This window comes from Gavia stellata, chromosome 2 (genome assembly GCF_030936135.1).
Source record: "Gavia stellata isolate bGavSte3 chromosome 2, bGavSte3.hap2, whole genome shotgun sequence".
NCBI classification, from domain to species: domain Eukaryota; kingdom Metazoa; phylum Chordata; class Aves; order Gaviiformes; family Gaviidae; genus Gavia; species Gavia stellata.
The window spans coordinates 81,127,264-81,142,613 of NC_082595.1; the positions used below are offsets into that span (position 1 = coordinate 81,127,264).

The following is a 15,350-nucleotide window of genomic DNA, read 5'->3' on the forward strand; positions in this document are numbered from 1 at the left end:
ATTTGTAATTCCTACAAAGCTTCTGTGTTTGTTTACTTCACCTATTTTATGTCCCAGAAGGGATAAACTGTAAGCTTAGAGTGCTAATAAGACTGGAGTTCTGTCAAAGTGCAAGCTTCTGGGAAATCTGAAGGTTTAGCTGAAAGAATAATGTAAAGGGCTAACAACCTAGAGACAAGACAAAGTGCAGGGAGACCAAGGGAAAAAAAAGCAAAAAACATGCTTAGAGCCAATATAATTTCAAGGGAAGCTTAAGTATGTATAAACCTTGTGTTATGAGCTGCAAACCAAGAAGCCTGCTCAGTATTTAGCTGTGAGCTCCGTCAGGGCAATGTGACAATTTCTAACAGAGAGCTACAAGTTACACATACCAAATGTGCTGAAATGGACTTTGTGGCCTGAGGGTCTGTCTTATGAGAGGAACAGTGTGTGATCATCCTTCAAGTTAGCATGCACATAATGTATTCTCTGATCAACACAGCACTTTGTGTCTTCGCCAGCGCATCACTACTACCATGCAATGTGTGTCTGCCAAAGGAACAAAGGAGAATACCGGGGGTCTTCTTGTCTGCATGCCAAAGTGATCCCTGTCCTGAAATGGCAGGATTCCCAACTGTATCACAGTACCAGACACCATCTTGGTGTCATATCACAATAGTGTATTTCAATAGAAGAGATTTAGCATCTCTGGTATTTTTTTCCTCAATAATTCTCCAGTGTGCCCTATGCCTAGTCTCCATTGTTTCATTTACTTATGCATTTTGAATTAATCCATACAACAGTCACAAATACTTTCTAAATTTTCATCTTTTCAGCTGATTTGGAATCTGATTTTCTCCCTGTATCAAGGTTCACACAGACTTCTCTTCAGAATACCTCAGTGAGTCTCCTTAACTTCCCAAAAAAGATCAACTTTAATTAACACTATTCACCCTTACAATGTACAAAGAGCGTAAGTAGTCATGAAACATAGGCTCAAAACTTGTAATGATAACTGAGTTGTGAGGAAAGACTGAACAAACAAGACTTTTGAATCCTTGGTTGGTATCAAACATGTAACAAAGATCTATGTTAACAGGGCTGTGTAATTCACAACAGTCTGTGCTGCTAGCAAAATAACTTCTATTTTTTAACTGAGATCTCTTTTAGCCAGAAGAGTAGCAACCAGATAATTGAAAAGATCCACACTGATTTTAATGCAAAATGATTCTCTAAGATCTTCCATACCCAACTGTTTGAAGTGAAATATTGTGGACGAAGTGTATGTGTGATAGAAAATAGACCTTATGTAAAAAATCCTTTGACACTATACCACAGCATTATTGTAAGATATTCAGTTAGGATTTTAAAAAATGGCATTTACCAATCTCTGAAATCTAGTAATTACTGGACAGTGTTTCGGCAGATCACCAAAACATCCTACGTGCTTGCTTCTGCAGTTCTCACCTCATTCCAGCTAAGTAAACTATAAATTCTGTTGTTAAGATGATCTTTTCTCATGTTTTTTGAAATCTTTACTACGTATACTCACATCCTTCAGGGCCACATATTCTTCCACAGCTCATAATCAATGAATATTATCCTCCAATACTTCATCATTCAATGACTTCTCCCTCTTAGGAAGAAACTCCCTGACAGTGGCTGTCATCTTAAATGACTGTCAACTTTATGTTGAAACACGTATCATATATTTAAAATGTTTGGTGAAAGGAAAAATTTAGAGATAAATACAACCCCAAATTTACACAAAAACAGGAATTAAGAAGCATCTATTCCTACAGTAGTTGTGTCAGTCATAGCCAAACATCAGCCAACTGCTCCTAAAGCGATTCCTGTTTTTGTCCAGATGTGTCTAGTGTGATACCATTTGTCAAATATAAATCAATAAGGTGCTACTACTTTTTCTTTCATCTAAAGAAAAAAAGATGCAGGCTTTAGAATGCTGAAATTTTGTAACAAATTCCATGGCAGCTCCTGGACATATTCAACAGAAAGCAAAAAAAAAAAAAAAGTACAACGATGATAACCAGTGCCATTTTTGCTGATTAATTCTGAATAGTTTTTAGTGTAGCCCTGTATCCCAATAAATACAGCACCGCCATTGTCGTTAAAAAGCCTCAGGACATGTCAAGTATTATCTGAACTTCTCTTGTTCTTTGTGGAGCTTTGTTTAGCTTGTTTAATGACCAGCCAGCTATTGCCTGATTTGTTTAACTCTTGCTTATCTTTTTAGAACCATATTCTTTTTATAGATGGTAGCAACAAAAAGTTATTCTGTACAAAATGACATACTTATTACCCCAGCATAATGATGCAGTGCAGAAAAGCACAGTCATGGCAATGAGAGAATGGTTCGACAGCAGAGGTGTCCAAGCAGGAGGCACTGGATGCAATGCAGGGAAGCCCAGGTCTGGCAGGGTTAGTGGGGGCAGAGGATGGCACTGGGGATCCCTGAGCTAATGAAGAATACACTGATGATCAGTTAAAGCAGTGCAGACCTGGGAACTGGACAAAACTAAGTTCTAGGATAACAAGAACAAAGAATATTTACCTAACTTACGTAAGACAGTCTATATATAGTAAATTTTTATTAATGTATTGATTTTATTAATACTGATTTATCTGATAGTAATTTATTATTATTTATTGTTACAATTAATTTGTTTAATAATATTTAGAGACATTAAAATAATCATTTCTTGCTCTAATATTGATTAGATATATTTAAGGCACCCACATTTTCAACTGAGGGCATTTACTGGCAAACCTGCTTTTAATTAAATCCATTTACATGAATAATCCTGCTGATTCAATAAGATTAATTATGAACAAGTGAACACAAAAGCAGGAATTTAGTCACGTCTGAAAAATACTTAGATGCTACATCCTGGCACATTTGAGTTCCCCTTCATGTCTTATTTATGATAGAAAATCTTTTATTGTGAAGTTACCGTACGCGTTATGTTATCAAACTAAAATCTTTTTTTTGCAACACTTCAGATTGCACATGGACAAAAATCCATTATCTAAAACCTTAAAAGCATGGAATAGGAGATAAATCTAACAGTCCTTCATTCCCTTCATATATTTCATCTGCAAAACAGACAATAAAATCACACTTCAACTTCAAGCACCAGAAAATACCTGAAGACAATATGGATTTGATGTTCATCAGAACTGTGGGGGGAAAAAAACTTTTCATGTTTAGCAGTGATGGCATAATCTATATATTTTAAGTACTTGTGTGATACTAATTACTAAACAAACTATAAACTTTGACGTATTTATCCTCATAATATCACCAGAAGGCAAGGCAGTACTGTTATAACAATACCGTGGGGCAGGAAGTGATGCACAGAAGCTGTGTTTACAAAAGAAATTAAATAAACTTACATGCCTCATCATCACTTTCAAGGCCTACATCCAAAATGGGGACCTCCAAAATGTTCATCCCAAGGCAGCCCACATTTACTGGTGTCTAAGAGCCATAAGCAACACACGCAAGGTGCATGCAAGGGTCTGGGCATCACCGTAGCTGTGAGAAGTAGCAAACTCCTGAGTCACTAGCACCTATTTGGCAGTAGGGCCTAATCCAAAAGGTGGTCTTGGATCCCACCTGCCTGACCAAGCTTTGCACGAACTACAGCCAGAGATGGCATCCTTCTTTTATAATCTTCTATGTATATATTGCCAACCCAGACCTGAACACCCTGCCATCAACTGCAGCAGCTAAAGCAATTTGGACTCAGTGGCTCTGCTTCTCAGAAGGTTCTGTCTGGTCAAGGAATAGGAATATTCTTGATTTTTCCCAAATTTGAAGCTGCCTCAGTTTTTGTGGATAAATTAAAAATTCAGTGAATGAAAGAGAACGAATATGTAATAATTTGAACATTTATTTGCAAGACAGGAAAACATTGGTTTCCCAGGACAATAATTATCAAACTTTTATTCTGATCATAATTCTGCTTCAAGAGGTGAGACTCGTATCTATTGCATTTATGAACCCAAATAATAGCATAATCAGCTGAAGCCCTATGGCTCCACACGTAAGTCCCACAACTTTATCAGGGTTTGGGATTGGCTAATATCCCAGCATTGGTGCCCTCCTCCCTTCCAAGGAGAGTGAACCTTCGTGATACTCTCTGCATTATTAGTGACTTCCTAGACATTTGGTGCAGACAGGACCAGCTGGACTAGGCTCGGTACTCACATTACACCTGCAGTGCCGAACATTTTTCCTCCTCTCCTTTGTCACATCTATCAACCTTCAGACCTACCCGTATGGAGCATCTGTATGTGTGCCAATCACTGCAGATATCAGCCAGTGCCACAGAACAAACAAAACACTTCCAAGGATAAAAACATAACTCGTTATAGTTCAAGCTGAAGTACCCAGCTTTGCAGACAATTGAATCTTCTATGTATACAGTACAGAAGAGACTGCAAAGGATATATTCATAGGATAGAGAAGCAAACAACACATGTGAAAAAGTGAACCATTTAGGATTCAAAGAAATATTCTACATGAAATCTTCAGACTTAAGACTTTTCCAAAACTCTTCTGGGAAGAAGTGTTCTTGCATGAAGCATGTACAATATTATTCCTCATAACAAGTAAATAGCACTAATTCAATTCCCTGATTTTCTGATCGGTAATTTAAGCTCTTTCTAGCTGCACTACCGGAATGAGTTCCAAGGGCTTTGCAGACTCATCCCTGAGCACTCTGTGCATGTTTTCACAGCAAGCTGCACCACTCTTTAATGGTCAGCAGGAAGCCCTGGATAAACATGTATCTTGGACTCTATTTTGAAGGATCCACCAGTAATACTGTAATCAAACCTGGTATAGCTGCCTAGAAATACAATACGATGTAACTGGCTGTTAACATATGGAAAAGAGCGGGCCAGGGTAACATGTATTGGCCACTTTTTGATAGACTTTTTTTTTTTCCCCCCTAAGCAAATCTAAACCTGGCTGAACCAGCACCACTGTTCCTCTCCAGCTCTTTCTTGTGCCACATTTTGGTACTGATGGAGGCTCAGCTGGGCCATCATAACACACTCACCCAACATCAAGATCAACCAACTGAAAAAACCCAAGGTGAAGAGTTTTCTGCTTGGTTGGTGTGCTGACATAGCTCAGCGAAGGGAAAGGAGTGAAACCAGGACCATCTCAGCAGCAATGTGATTTCAGATCCTCACAAGCAACTTGTGATAACATACCTCAGTTGATGACACTGGTTAACAAATTCCCACTTAACATGAAGTATTTCCAATGCTAGTTAGAAGTGGTAAGGTTGGAAGTGCTGTTAATCATTTTCCATAGCTGAAAGTTGGAGAATTACTCTCTTGATCCTTCATCACCCCTATCACCCTTCAGCAAAGCTGTTCAATAGCGCACAACTATCAGCTATGGCTGAAAGTTATAAACCATGCTATAAACAAACACTCTCGCTGCATAATTGATGAATGAGCAATCAGCACATGAAGAAGAACAACAGGAAACAAAGTCAGCTCCCAAAGTGGTTTACATCTCCTGAAGCATAAAAGAGCAAATTGGTGAAAATTGTCCAAAAGGGGATGACACATTGTTCTCCCTGTCGTCACCAATTTTCTATCAAGCTACCAAAAAATGGATGGTATGCAAAGTTTATATTTTGTTGTGGTTTTGCTATTTCAAGAAGATATAAATAAAATTTTAAATGAATAACTGAAGATAGCTTGCTTCCAAATTTCAGTTGCACACATTTTCAGCACCATCAAAGAAATACTAATTTGAGTATGTCATATGCCTTGTTTTCCCTTCAGATAATGAAGAACAAAAACCAGAAGCTGAAGTAAAGCACATAAACAGATAGGCTAACCAGCTAAAAGAGAAAGAAATGCAGCAAGCAGTTACAAAATTGCCTTTTTTAAGTGCATCTGCTTCACTCTACCAAATGCCAAGGATGATTTCAAAAGTAAGATTACATAGAAAAAAAAAAAAATCTTACGTTTGAAAGGATAGAATTAATACAAATTATGAAATTATTTGCTTCTGGTAGAAGGAACACATGGTATCACTGTTTCACATCTCTTTTGTGGGCTCTAATCTAATCTTCATTTAGACCAAATTATATTGATAGCATGGGGAATTTGCCTTGAGTAAGGACAATAATTTGGCATTTGCAGAGTAAAGTAACAACACTGGTCTCATACACTGTTATTATAGATTGTTTTTATTAATTCTGATGGTGGCTAGTCCATCAGAAAAATGTGTCAGTAATTTGATAAAAACTTTATTTATAACTTCTCTAAGAGATTAACAAAACTGAGAATGACTTTGAAAAATTTTACTGTCTTCCTCGTGAGATTTAACTAGCATCAGAAAGGGCTCAAACTCTGAAATATTCATAAATCAGTGATGCATAATTTGTAAATTTGTACTTTATATCATGTACAACTTTCTCTATCCTAAAGAGCATTTTATATTTCTTGTTAACAGTGAATGCAAATAATGCTCAATGGAATTCTGCAGTGACCTTTGTTTTATTACAATTATTGCATATTTATAAATGAACAGCTAAACTTCAATTTGAGAACTACAACAACTTAGAGTTGGAATCCTTTGATACAACACAACTGAATAAACTTCATAAAATTAATTCCCTAAGAAGAAAAAAAGAAAGTCTCCTCTGAAAATTCTTCTGTGTATACCAACATACAAAGCAGATTTTTCCATGCTTTTGCAAATAAAAAACTAAACAAAACAGCAATATGGATATATTTGAACAGAAGAGGATAAATTTCTTTAAAAAGAGCACAAGAGAACATATTAAATGTAATAGATCATATAAACACTGTATTATATAATCTACGTAGGTATAAAACACTGCATAATAATAAGAAATGCAGTACCTGCATTATGTCATAATATAACTCCATGTAATGTCACAGAATCACAGAATCACAGAATCACTACGGTTGGAAAAGACCCGTAAGATCATCAAGTCCAACCATCAACTAACACCACCATGCCCATTAAACCATGTGCCACAATGCCTTGTCCACACCTTCCTTGAACACCTCCAGTGAGGGTGACTCCACCACTTCCCTGGGCAGCTTATTCCAGCGTTTCACTGGTCACTGAGACCTAATAACTGAAATCCCAAAACACAATCACCATTAATTTCTGTTAATGGCTGTTCTACACATGAACACTTCCACATTTGTCAAAAACACAAGCAAATCAGAGCACAAGGTCTAAAATCCGTATTGTATACTCTGCCCACCCAGACAAAGTATAATAGAAGTATTTGAAGGTAAAAAGCACAGCTTACTGGTATGAAAAAGGCAAACAAAGAAGGCATGACTGGTCTGAAACATCTGATAGTACAGGACTCAGTACTATCGAGTACTTGTTCACTGGAACCAGCAGCAGAAGAGTCAGAATTCTGTTCCTGATTTGGATATACTTTGACATCAGTTTGAACACTTAATTTCTTTATATAACTTTCCCATTCTTCATCACCGGTTCCTGTTTATGTTCTATGCTCTTTAGAGTGGAGGTCTCCAGCAGCATTTGTTGCCAGCTGAGAGCAGGTCTCCACAATGGCTGATGTGCGATAATCCACATAAATAGAGGTTTAATTCAAGCAAAAATGGCAGTCTGGGGAACCAAAATCCTGGTTTTGGTTATAACACAGATTGCAACATACTATTTCATGAATGTTTTAAGCAATGAGCTCATGAAAAACTGGTATTCAGATCCTATACAGTACATTTGTGATCTTGCTGAAGGCAGGGCAAACACTTGACAGCAGTAGGCTGACCTTTCCCACAAAATAAGTAATATGCCATCTTGTTAGTGTGAGAAGTGCTGAACAAAATACTGATAGAATCTGCGATACCAAAGAAACTACCACTCAGACATATATATATATATATATATATAACCAAGTATATTTACTAATAAAGCCTTTAAATAACCAGAAGCAAAGCCATTTATATAGTTTTTTCCTACTGTAAAGGAAGGACATTTTCTGGGTATTTTCCTCTTTGAAGGTATCAGCAAATTCACTTATGGATTGATCCAAATCCCACCAAATTCAGTACACATATGTGAAGTGCTGATTACTCTTGCACACAAACTTCTAAACTTGACATTAAAACAAGACGTTTCATAGTTTATTGAAGTAAATTAGGTGGAAGTGATCAATACACCACAAACTGAAGTACAATCATTAGTGATAACAGCATATAATCCTTGAAAACAAAGGTAAGGCTTATTGATTAAAAAAGATTCTGATCATTAATGCTTTTTCTACAGTGCATCACTTAAAAAAAAGAATGTGAAATCAAATGCATGGCTCTGATAAAGCATCCTATTATGAGTGGTTCAGAGTGACCCAAATATATACTAAGAATATAAATGTTTAAGGTGATTGTTTTCTTTTAGCAAAGTAAGTAAAAAAGGGCATTATATGAAGCACACTGGAATCCATAGGAGATTTTGAAACATTTCCTTCAGCTGGGAACCAGACCCACAAAGAAGAAACACAATGTCTCTAACTGATTCTATGAAAGTTTCCATGACGATTTTGGCCATGAACATTTTACATATTCATGTAAAAAATTATTTAAAGTGAAATTATTTTTCTTTGCATTCTAGATTTTCACTGAGATCAAACTGCTCATAACAGTGTGACAGCAAACTGCTTATAACTGCTCATAACCTGCATGGTAACAGGTTATTTTAGTATATCAATTTTAAGCCTTTAAACAATATTTTATAGGTCATAATGAAAAATACTTTTCATACAAAATTAAAAATACTATTCTTCCATTAGTGCTCACCTTCCTTTCTCCCCTTGAACTCATGGATAAAAGAACCACTGCAAGCAGCAGGATTATTAAGAGTCTTCCAAGGATGTTACTGTACTCATTCAATATTCTGGACAACAGATTTTTTTATTTTGCTTTAGTCTTAAATAATAGTTGCTGCACACTAAATATTAAATATCCCCGTAGAAGTGTAAGGTTGTTAGACTCCATTTTGCAATTTTTGATCTTCCCAGACAAATCCTGCACTGATATAACAGTTTAAATCCTCCGACGGAGCCATGTTATGACATGTTATTACTGCCTATGACTTTCTGACTAGGGGTGTCCAGCCTACTCAGCCAGCTAATGACCTCTGGGTATGTGACTAATATTACAAATTCATCTTAAATATGTGCAACAGGAGGTGGGCATTCATGGAACGACATACAAATAAATGCATACATGCCATGAAAGCTTCACAAAACTATCTGCATCCTACACCTTACTATTATTCAACAATGTGTCATAAATTGCTGTTTTAAAGAGACATCTATTATAGTAAATCCTTTGTTAAGATGTCCCTGTTATTTTCAGATCTGAAATCAGGAAAAAAAAAATCAGTTCCTGAATACTGAGATGCCGGTACACAGTGAGCTGTTAGAATTTGTGACAAAGTAGACCAATGCTACATTTATAGCATTTTAAAAAGTCCCTACTAAAATTATTTTAGGCTGGCTGAACAAGATATACAAGATTAAGCCTGGAACTCCAAATACCAAGATTTAATTAATGTGAATATCTTCTTTTCTTCTGTTGGATGAAAGTAAGAGGGCGAAAGAATTATTTTCCTTGTTTTACAAGGGCCCCTGTCAGATATGGCAGTAAAACACAGGGGAAAACTCTCTCTTCATTTCTAACTATTATAAAGCCCCACAATAATATTATGGCTTTGTAGTGGTCACAATAAGAAGATATATTTTTGCATTCTTATTATCATCATTCATAAAATTGTATAGATTGACTACATGTAAAGGCTTTACAGTTCCACAAAAGTTGGAACTGAGCCCTGTCTTATTGACAGAAACTTCATGAGATACTTCAGTCACAGCACTGAAGATCAAGCGGACGAATTCTCCTGAGCCCTTACATTCAGGCCCCTGCCAGAGCGTTCACTGAGATCTATTTGCTAGTGCTTTGATCCAGGCTAAGCACCTCAGATGTAAGGCTGAGGGAAAGGATCAAGATACAATGAAATTGGGTCTTAGTGAAAATGTGGCAATTTTCAGTATTGCTTTAATCAGTAACACCAAAGATGATCTGCCTACGGAAGAAATGCTGATTAAGCCACGTATTTCCAAACCATTTTATAAAAAAAAAAAAGTTATAGCTTCCTTTTTTGACCTAGTTCCTTTTATTGTTCAATACTCTTCAGCACTTTTAGAAACACAATCATCCATTGTATACTTGTCACATATTTTGTAAAACGCAACATTTTTAAAAAGGAAAAATACTGACTTTCATCCATTTTCCTAGGCCATTTATCATATTCAAAATAGTAAAAAACTTCAGAGGTTCAAAAAAGAACCAGTAGGCTTTAATCTAAATGCTGTCTATTTACAATATAGTTCTAAAATGTGACTGGAAATAGTTTTTGGAAAAGATTTTGTGCTTCATACAGTCAAGCTTGATGAAAGCAAATCTGAAAGATGGGAGGGTATGCATAATCCTGTAGAAAGCTGTCAGGTCTTTGCAATTCCTTTCCAAAAGTCATTGCTAGGCAATGTTAGTACCAAACATCAAAGTAACACACAAATTCATAAAACACAATCTTACCAAGTCTGGAGCACTCTCACAGTGATAGACAATCACCATTCCCCTTAAAACTCAATTTACACTAACAAAACTGTACTTTCGGTTGCCACTATGAACTCTGACAAGAAACCATTCTCTTAGTTATTGGTCAACCTTATTTTTGCTACCTGTGCCAATCTAACTTGAATCAGATTGCCTGCGAAAACAAAATTTGCATTTCTTGCCTAAGTGTTTGCTGACACAAGTGGTGAATTGCATCATGTTTGTGGCAGGAATATTCTGCATTTTGATCCCTCAATACAGCCTCCAACAGAACCACAAACCAGCTTTATACATACAAATACACTGTCTGATGTGCTTGGTAAATGCGACTTTATCTACAGAAAACGAAGTCTCAACACACCTCTCTTGCAGATTTTAGCCTTCTGAGGAAAGGGGAAAAATGCTTTAAACACTGAGGGGAAGACAAAGAGCATACTACTACTGAGAAGTGCCGTGAGGCTTAATTTGCTAACTGATTATAACTTCTAGTAACAGTCTGATGAACAATTTCCAAGTGCATTAAAGTAATTAAATAAAACATTGAAATAATTGTATTACTGTTAAAATTCTCAGCAATACCAAAAAATCACTAAGTACAGTGAAAAACAAGTGAAGGAAACCTTCCAACTACTAAACAAAATTTCCAACCCTCTAACAATGCCTTTTCTCAAGCTAATACGCAGGAAAACCCGCAAACTGGGCCAAGAGTTAAAATACGTCTGAAATTGGAAGCAAAATATGTTGGAAAAGTGTTTCAAATTTTAAGAAAGTAAAAAAGTGTTTGCCCGAAGCTCCCTGTGTCCTTTCCACGAAGCGCATTTCAGAAATAGGTGCTTTAACTGGGAGGCACGCATCCCCCCGGAATTCAGCGTCTTTTTGCGAGCGGCACGAAGGGCCCGCGGCGGCCTACGCGCCCCTCCGCGCTTGCCCTCCTTCTCCCCCAGCCCCACCACCGAGGTGGTACCTTAGGATGGAAATCAGGGCCGGGGAGGGGGGGATGCGCCCTTCTCCCACCGTGGGCGTGATTCCCGCAGCGCTGGGGCCGCGGGGAGAAGCGCCGCCCGCCCCCTCCGCGGGGCCCCCCCGCTAGACTTGCGCGGGGCTGCTAACGCGGGGCAGCCGCCACACGGCGGCTGCGCCTCCTACGCGCCTTTGGGTCTGCGGCGTTTATATTTTCTCACGGGCTCCGTGGCTTCCCCGTGCCCCGGCCCACGACACACACGGCGGAGGCGGAGAGGGCGCAGGCAGCGCGCCCCTCCCCCCAACTTTCGCGGCCCGCTGTCGGGCGCGGGCGCCGCTGCGCGCCCGCGCAGAGCCCTGAGCGGCGGGCTGAAGCGCCCGCCCCCGCAGCGCCCGCGGCTGCCGCCCGGCCCCGGCTCTGCCTGCTGCTCCCCGCGCTCCGCGGCCGGGGCCGCCTCGTCCTCCCAGGGCACTAATTAGCTCTAAACGATGTTAAATACCATCCCTGTCGCTGCACAGGCTTCCCTGGGAGTTTTTTACAGGAGACGAGCTTCCCCGTCATGTAAGACCGCTCTGTTTCCTGAGCTGTTGGGGGCTGTGGGAGAGGCTCTGACCTGCAGGACGCCAAAAGCGTCCCTCATCCCTCCCCTCCCCCCGGCCCTGCCCGCGGCCGCTGGCACCGCGGCAGCTGGAGCAAGTTCAGCCTTTCTTCTCCCACAGCGCTGGGGTTTGGCTGCCCTTAAAGAAAATCCTCTCCTAACAACGTGTCAATGTTACATTCCTCCACAAAGCAACTTCTATTAGGGGGGCTGGGAGCTTGGCGCTGCCTCGCCACAGACTGGGAGCTTTGTGGCTATGCAGAAAACAAGGAGAGAGGGAACATTTCCTGCATTAAAATGCAATACCCTGGGCTCGATGATTTATCCCTTGCCGCAGGGGCACATCCCCCCCTTCCCCCGTTCCCCCATGGCTGCTCTGAAGGACCCCCTCGCCCATAGGTTGCAGCCAGAGCCCTACATTTAGGTTCTGCCTACGCTTCCTCCGCCTCTCATCCCCGCAATGTCCTTCCCAAAATCACCCCCCGACCTCCCCAAAATGGCCGGAGGCCAAACCCGAAGGTATGAAGCAGAGTGGCTAGGCAGAGGGCTGCCACTCTAATTGCTGGACTGCTGTTTTCCCACCCTTCCACAACCCCCGTTTTCCAGCAGGGACAGGAAGCAGCTGCTGGGACTGACACGTCAACCCCCCCTCACTAATACTGCTATGAGATTCAGAGCCTTCCTCTCCTGGAGCCGAGGCTGCCTGGAGAAGGGACGCAGCAGCAGCTTACGGCCCCTTCGCGGGGCTCCCAGCAGGTCAAAACAGTATGTACTGACTCTGTGCGGTGCCTGACATCTTTAGGCATCACAGGCAGAGAGTTCACCCTGAAGAACTGCATTTGCTTGTGGTTTGGTTTTAGGTTGTTGAGGTCTGGCCCAGTTGAGATCAGGTGTTCTGACCATGGTAAATCTCCTGGTCTTTTAGTCAGGCTGCCTGCATGCCTTTGGAAACGTTTTCCTTGCAAAGTCAAGGGATTCTGTCAAGTCGGGTGGTTGCAGTAAAGAGGTAGCGAGGGGGAGAGCGATTCCTGGCTTGCCACCTGTGGGCATTACTGGAAGTGGGGGCTGAAAACAGATGGGTCCTACTTACAAGGAGTTTCAACAGCGCTCAGCAGAACTATATGCTGACGGTTAGGCCAGTTTAGAAATGAAAATGCAGCCCTCCCCACCCTGAGGGAGTGTGCATCTTCTCCAGCCCTTTCGCCTCGTCTAGAGGCGAGCTGGAGTGGAGAGCAAGTCAGATGAATGGGGAGTATCTAGGAGAGCTGGCAGCAGGACCTACATACCGGTGTGGGATTCAGCCCCCCCTCAAAGAAGCACCTACCTTCTTTCGGCGGCCGTTTGGCTTCTCTGGTGAGATTGCAGACCTGGGTGGTTTGCAGCTCCTGGGTCAGGCAGCCCTCCGTCTGCTCGTTGAGGGGCAGCACCACGTTATTGAGCAACACCAGGGACTGGTCATCTATACCCCATTCTCCCAAATGCTGAGGGCAGGTGCATTTTGTATACATGATCCCACAGGACTCAGTTCTCCCGTTCTCGGATTTCAAGCAGCTCTCCAACCAAGTGCATAATACATGGCACCCAAACTGGCTTGGGCTCACCTTGTTCAACACCAAAAACTCAAAGAAGGATTTTTGGTCGTCTTCTTTTTTGTGTAATCCTGGGAAATCGATAGGATAGACACGGCGTATCTGAATAAAATTCTTATCATACTGCAGAAATACAAAAGCATTCTTGGAATCGCAGAGCTGCATTATAGAATGGTTATTTTTTAAAAGATCCTTTATTTTTTCATGGGAAAAATGATCAAACTGATAAGCCAAGAGGGAAAAGTTGGAGCAGCTGAAGTCCTTTTTGGAAAATTTCAGGTAAATACTATATTTGGTCGGATCTGGATTTTCCAGCGTCCAAGTGCAGTTTGTGAAGTTTTTAGGAAACATTTCACTTACAGAATACGATCCATAAATGACCCCCTTCACCAGCGTGGAACACCAGAAGTCTTGGGCAGCATTAAATCCAAACATAACCAGTAGATAGGTGGAAAATATATAAATCAGCAAATTACGAACAGCCTTCATCCTATGTCATTTGGCCTGCAGGAGATGAAATGAAATAAAAATGCAAGTAGAATTCTTCACGCATTGAAAACCAAACTCCTTCCAATATTCGAGCCAGCTGTTTTCAGGCTTGCAGTTAGAGCCCCTTTCAGAAAGAAGGGCAGGTAATTTTTATTTTATAACGCAAGGGACGGGTTCGCTGCTGTGTGCACAGCGCCATCACGTGGCCATCGCAACAGCCAAGTCTTCCACAGTCAAATTAAAAAACAACATCTATTAGATTATTAATAGGAATGTCCTCTCCTGTCTAGGATGTAGGCATCATGGCGTGGACTAGAACTGCTCAGCTTAGGTAAAAAACTAGATGCCTTACCCGACAGACCAAGAAACGGGCAATTTATTTATTTATTTATTCAAAAAGTAAATAAGTAGTCTGCTGTGGTAATATATATACATATACACTATGCACATGCAGAATTTCACCGAATAGGACAAGAAAGCCAGAAGCATCTGTTGTTATATATCATTTTTCTATTAAGTCTGAGAAGTAACTGTGAAGAATTACAGCCCTAATTTAAAAATGCACAAATTATTATTTGTTACAGATGGAACATTATCTCCCATATGCCTACATGCCTTCGCAGTGGCCACCTGGTATACAGAGGTCTCTATAAAAAGAAAACCCAGGCAGGAAATACTGAGATTAATGTATTAATACAATTTTGAAACCATTGGAGAAAAAAACAAAGACTGACAGATGAAACTAGGGCTGACACCACCACTAAACGCCAGCTTTCTAAGATATTAATTTCAATCTGCTTCTCTTCGGATATATAAAATGGATTAGTGTATTACTATCTACAACCAGTATCTCTATACAGCTGCCAGTGCTACAGCAGGATCTCTGCACCTATTGGACTGCACTTGCCCTCTTATTACAAATATCTTGTACTGTCTGATTAGCTGTGTTTTGCAGATGTGCGCTTCAATGATGAAAGACATATTACATTTTCTCTGCTAGTATCTCCAAATAAAGCTGTTTTATTGCACCTGGCAACCGTTACAGCCTCCACATGCC

At 40.2% G+C, this 15,350-nt stretch overlaps 1 protein-coding gene across 1 annotated transcript in view; it reads right to left on the minus strand.

The window, feature by feature from the left end:
* ADGRB3 (adhesion G protein-coupled receptor B3) overlaps positions 1 to 14,293 on the minus strand; it is a 465,172-nt gene extending 450,879 nt beyond the window's left edge. The window contains exon 1 of the mRNA XM_059832344.1: positions 13,540 to 14,293. Within this exon, the coding sequence (XP_059688327.1) occupies positions 13,540 to 14,293 (754 nt within the window). The remainder of the gene's footprint in view (positions 1 to 13,539) is intronic.
* Positions 14,294 to 15,350: the final 1,057 nt, after the last annotated feature.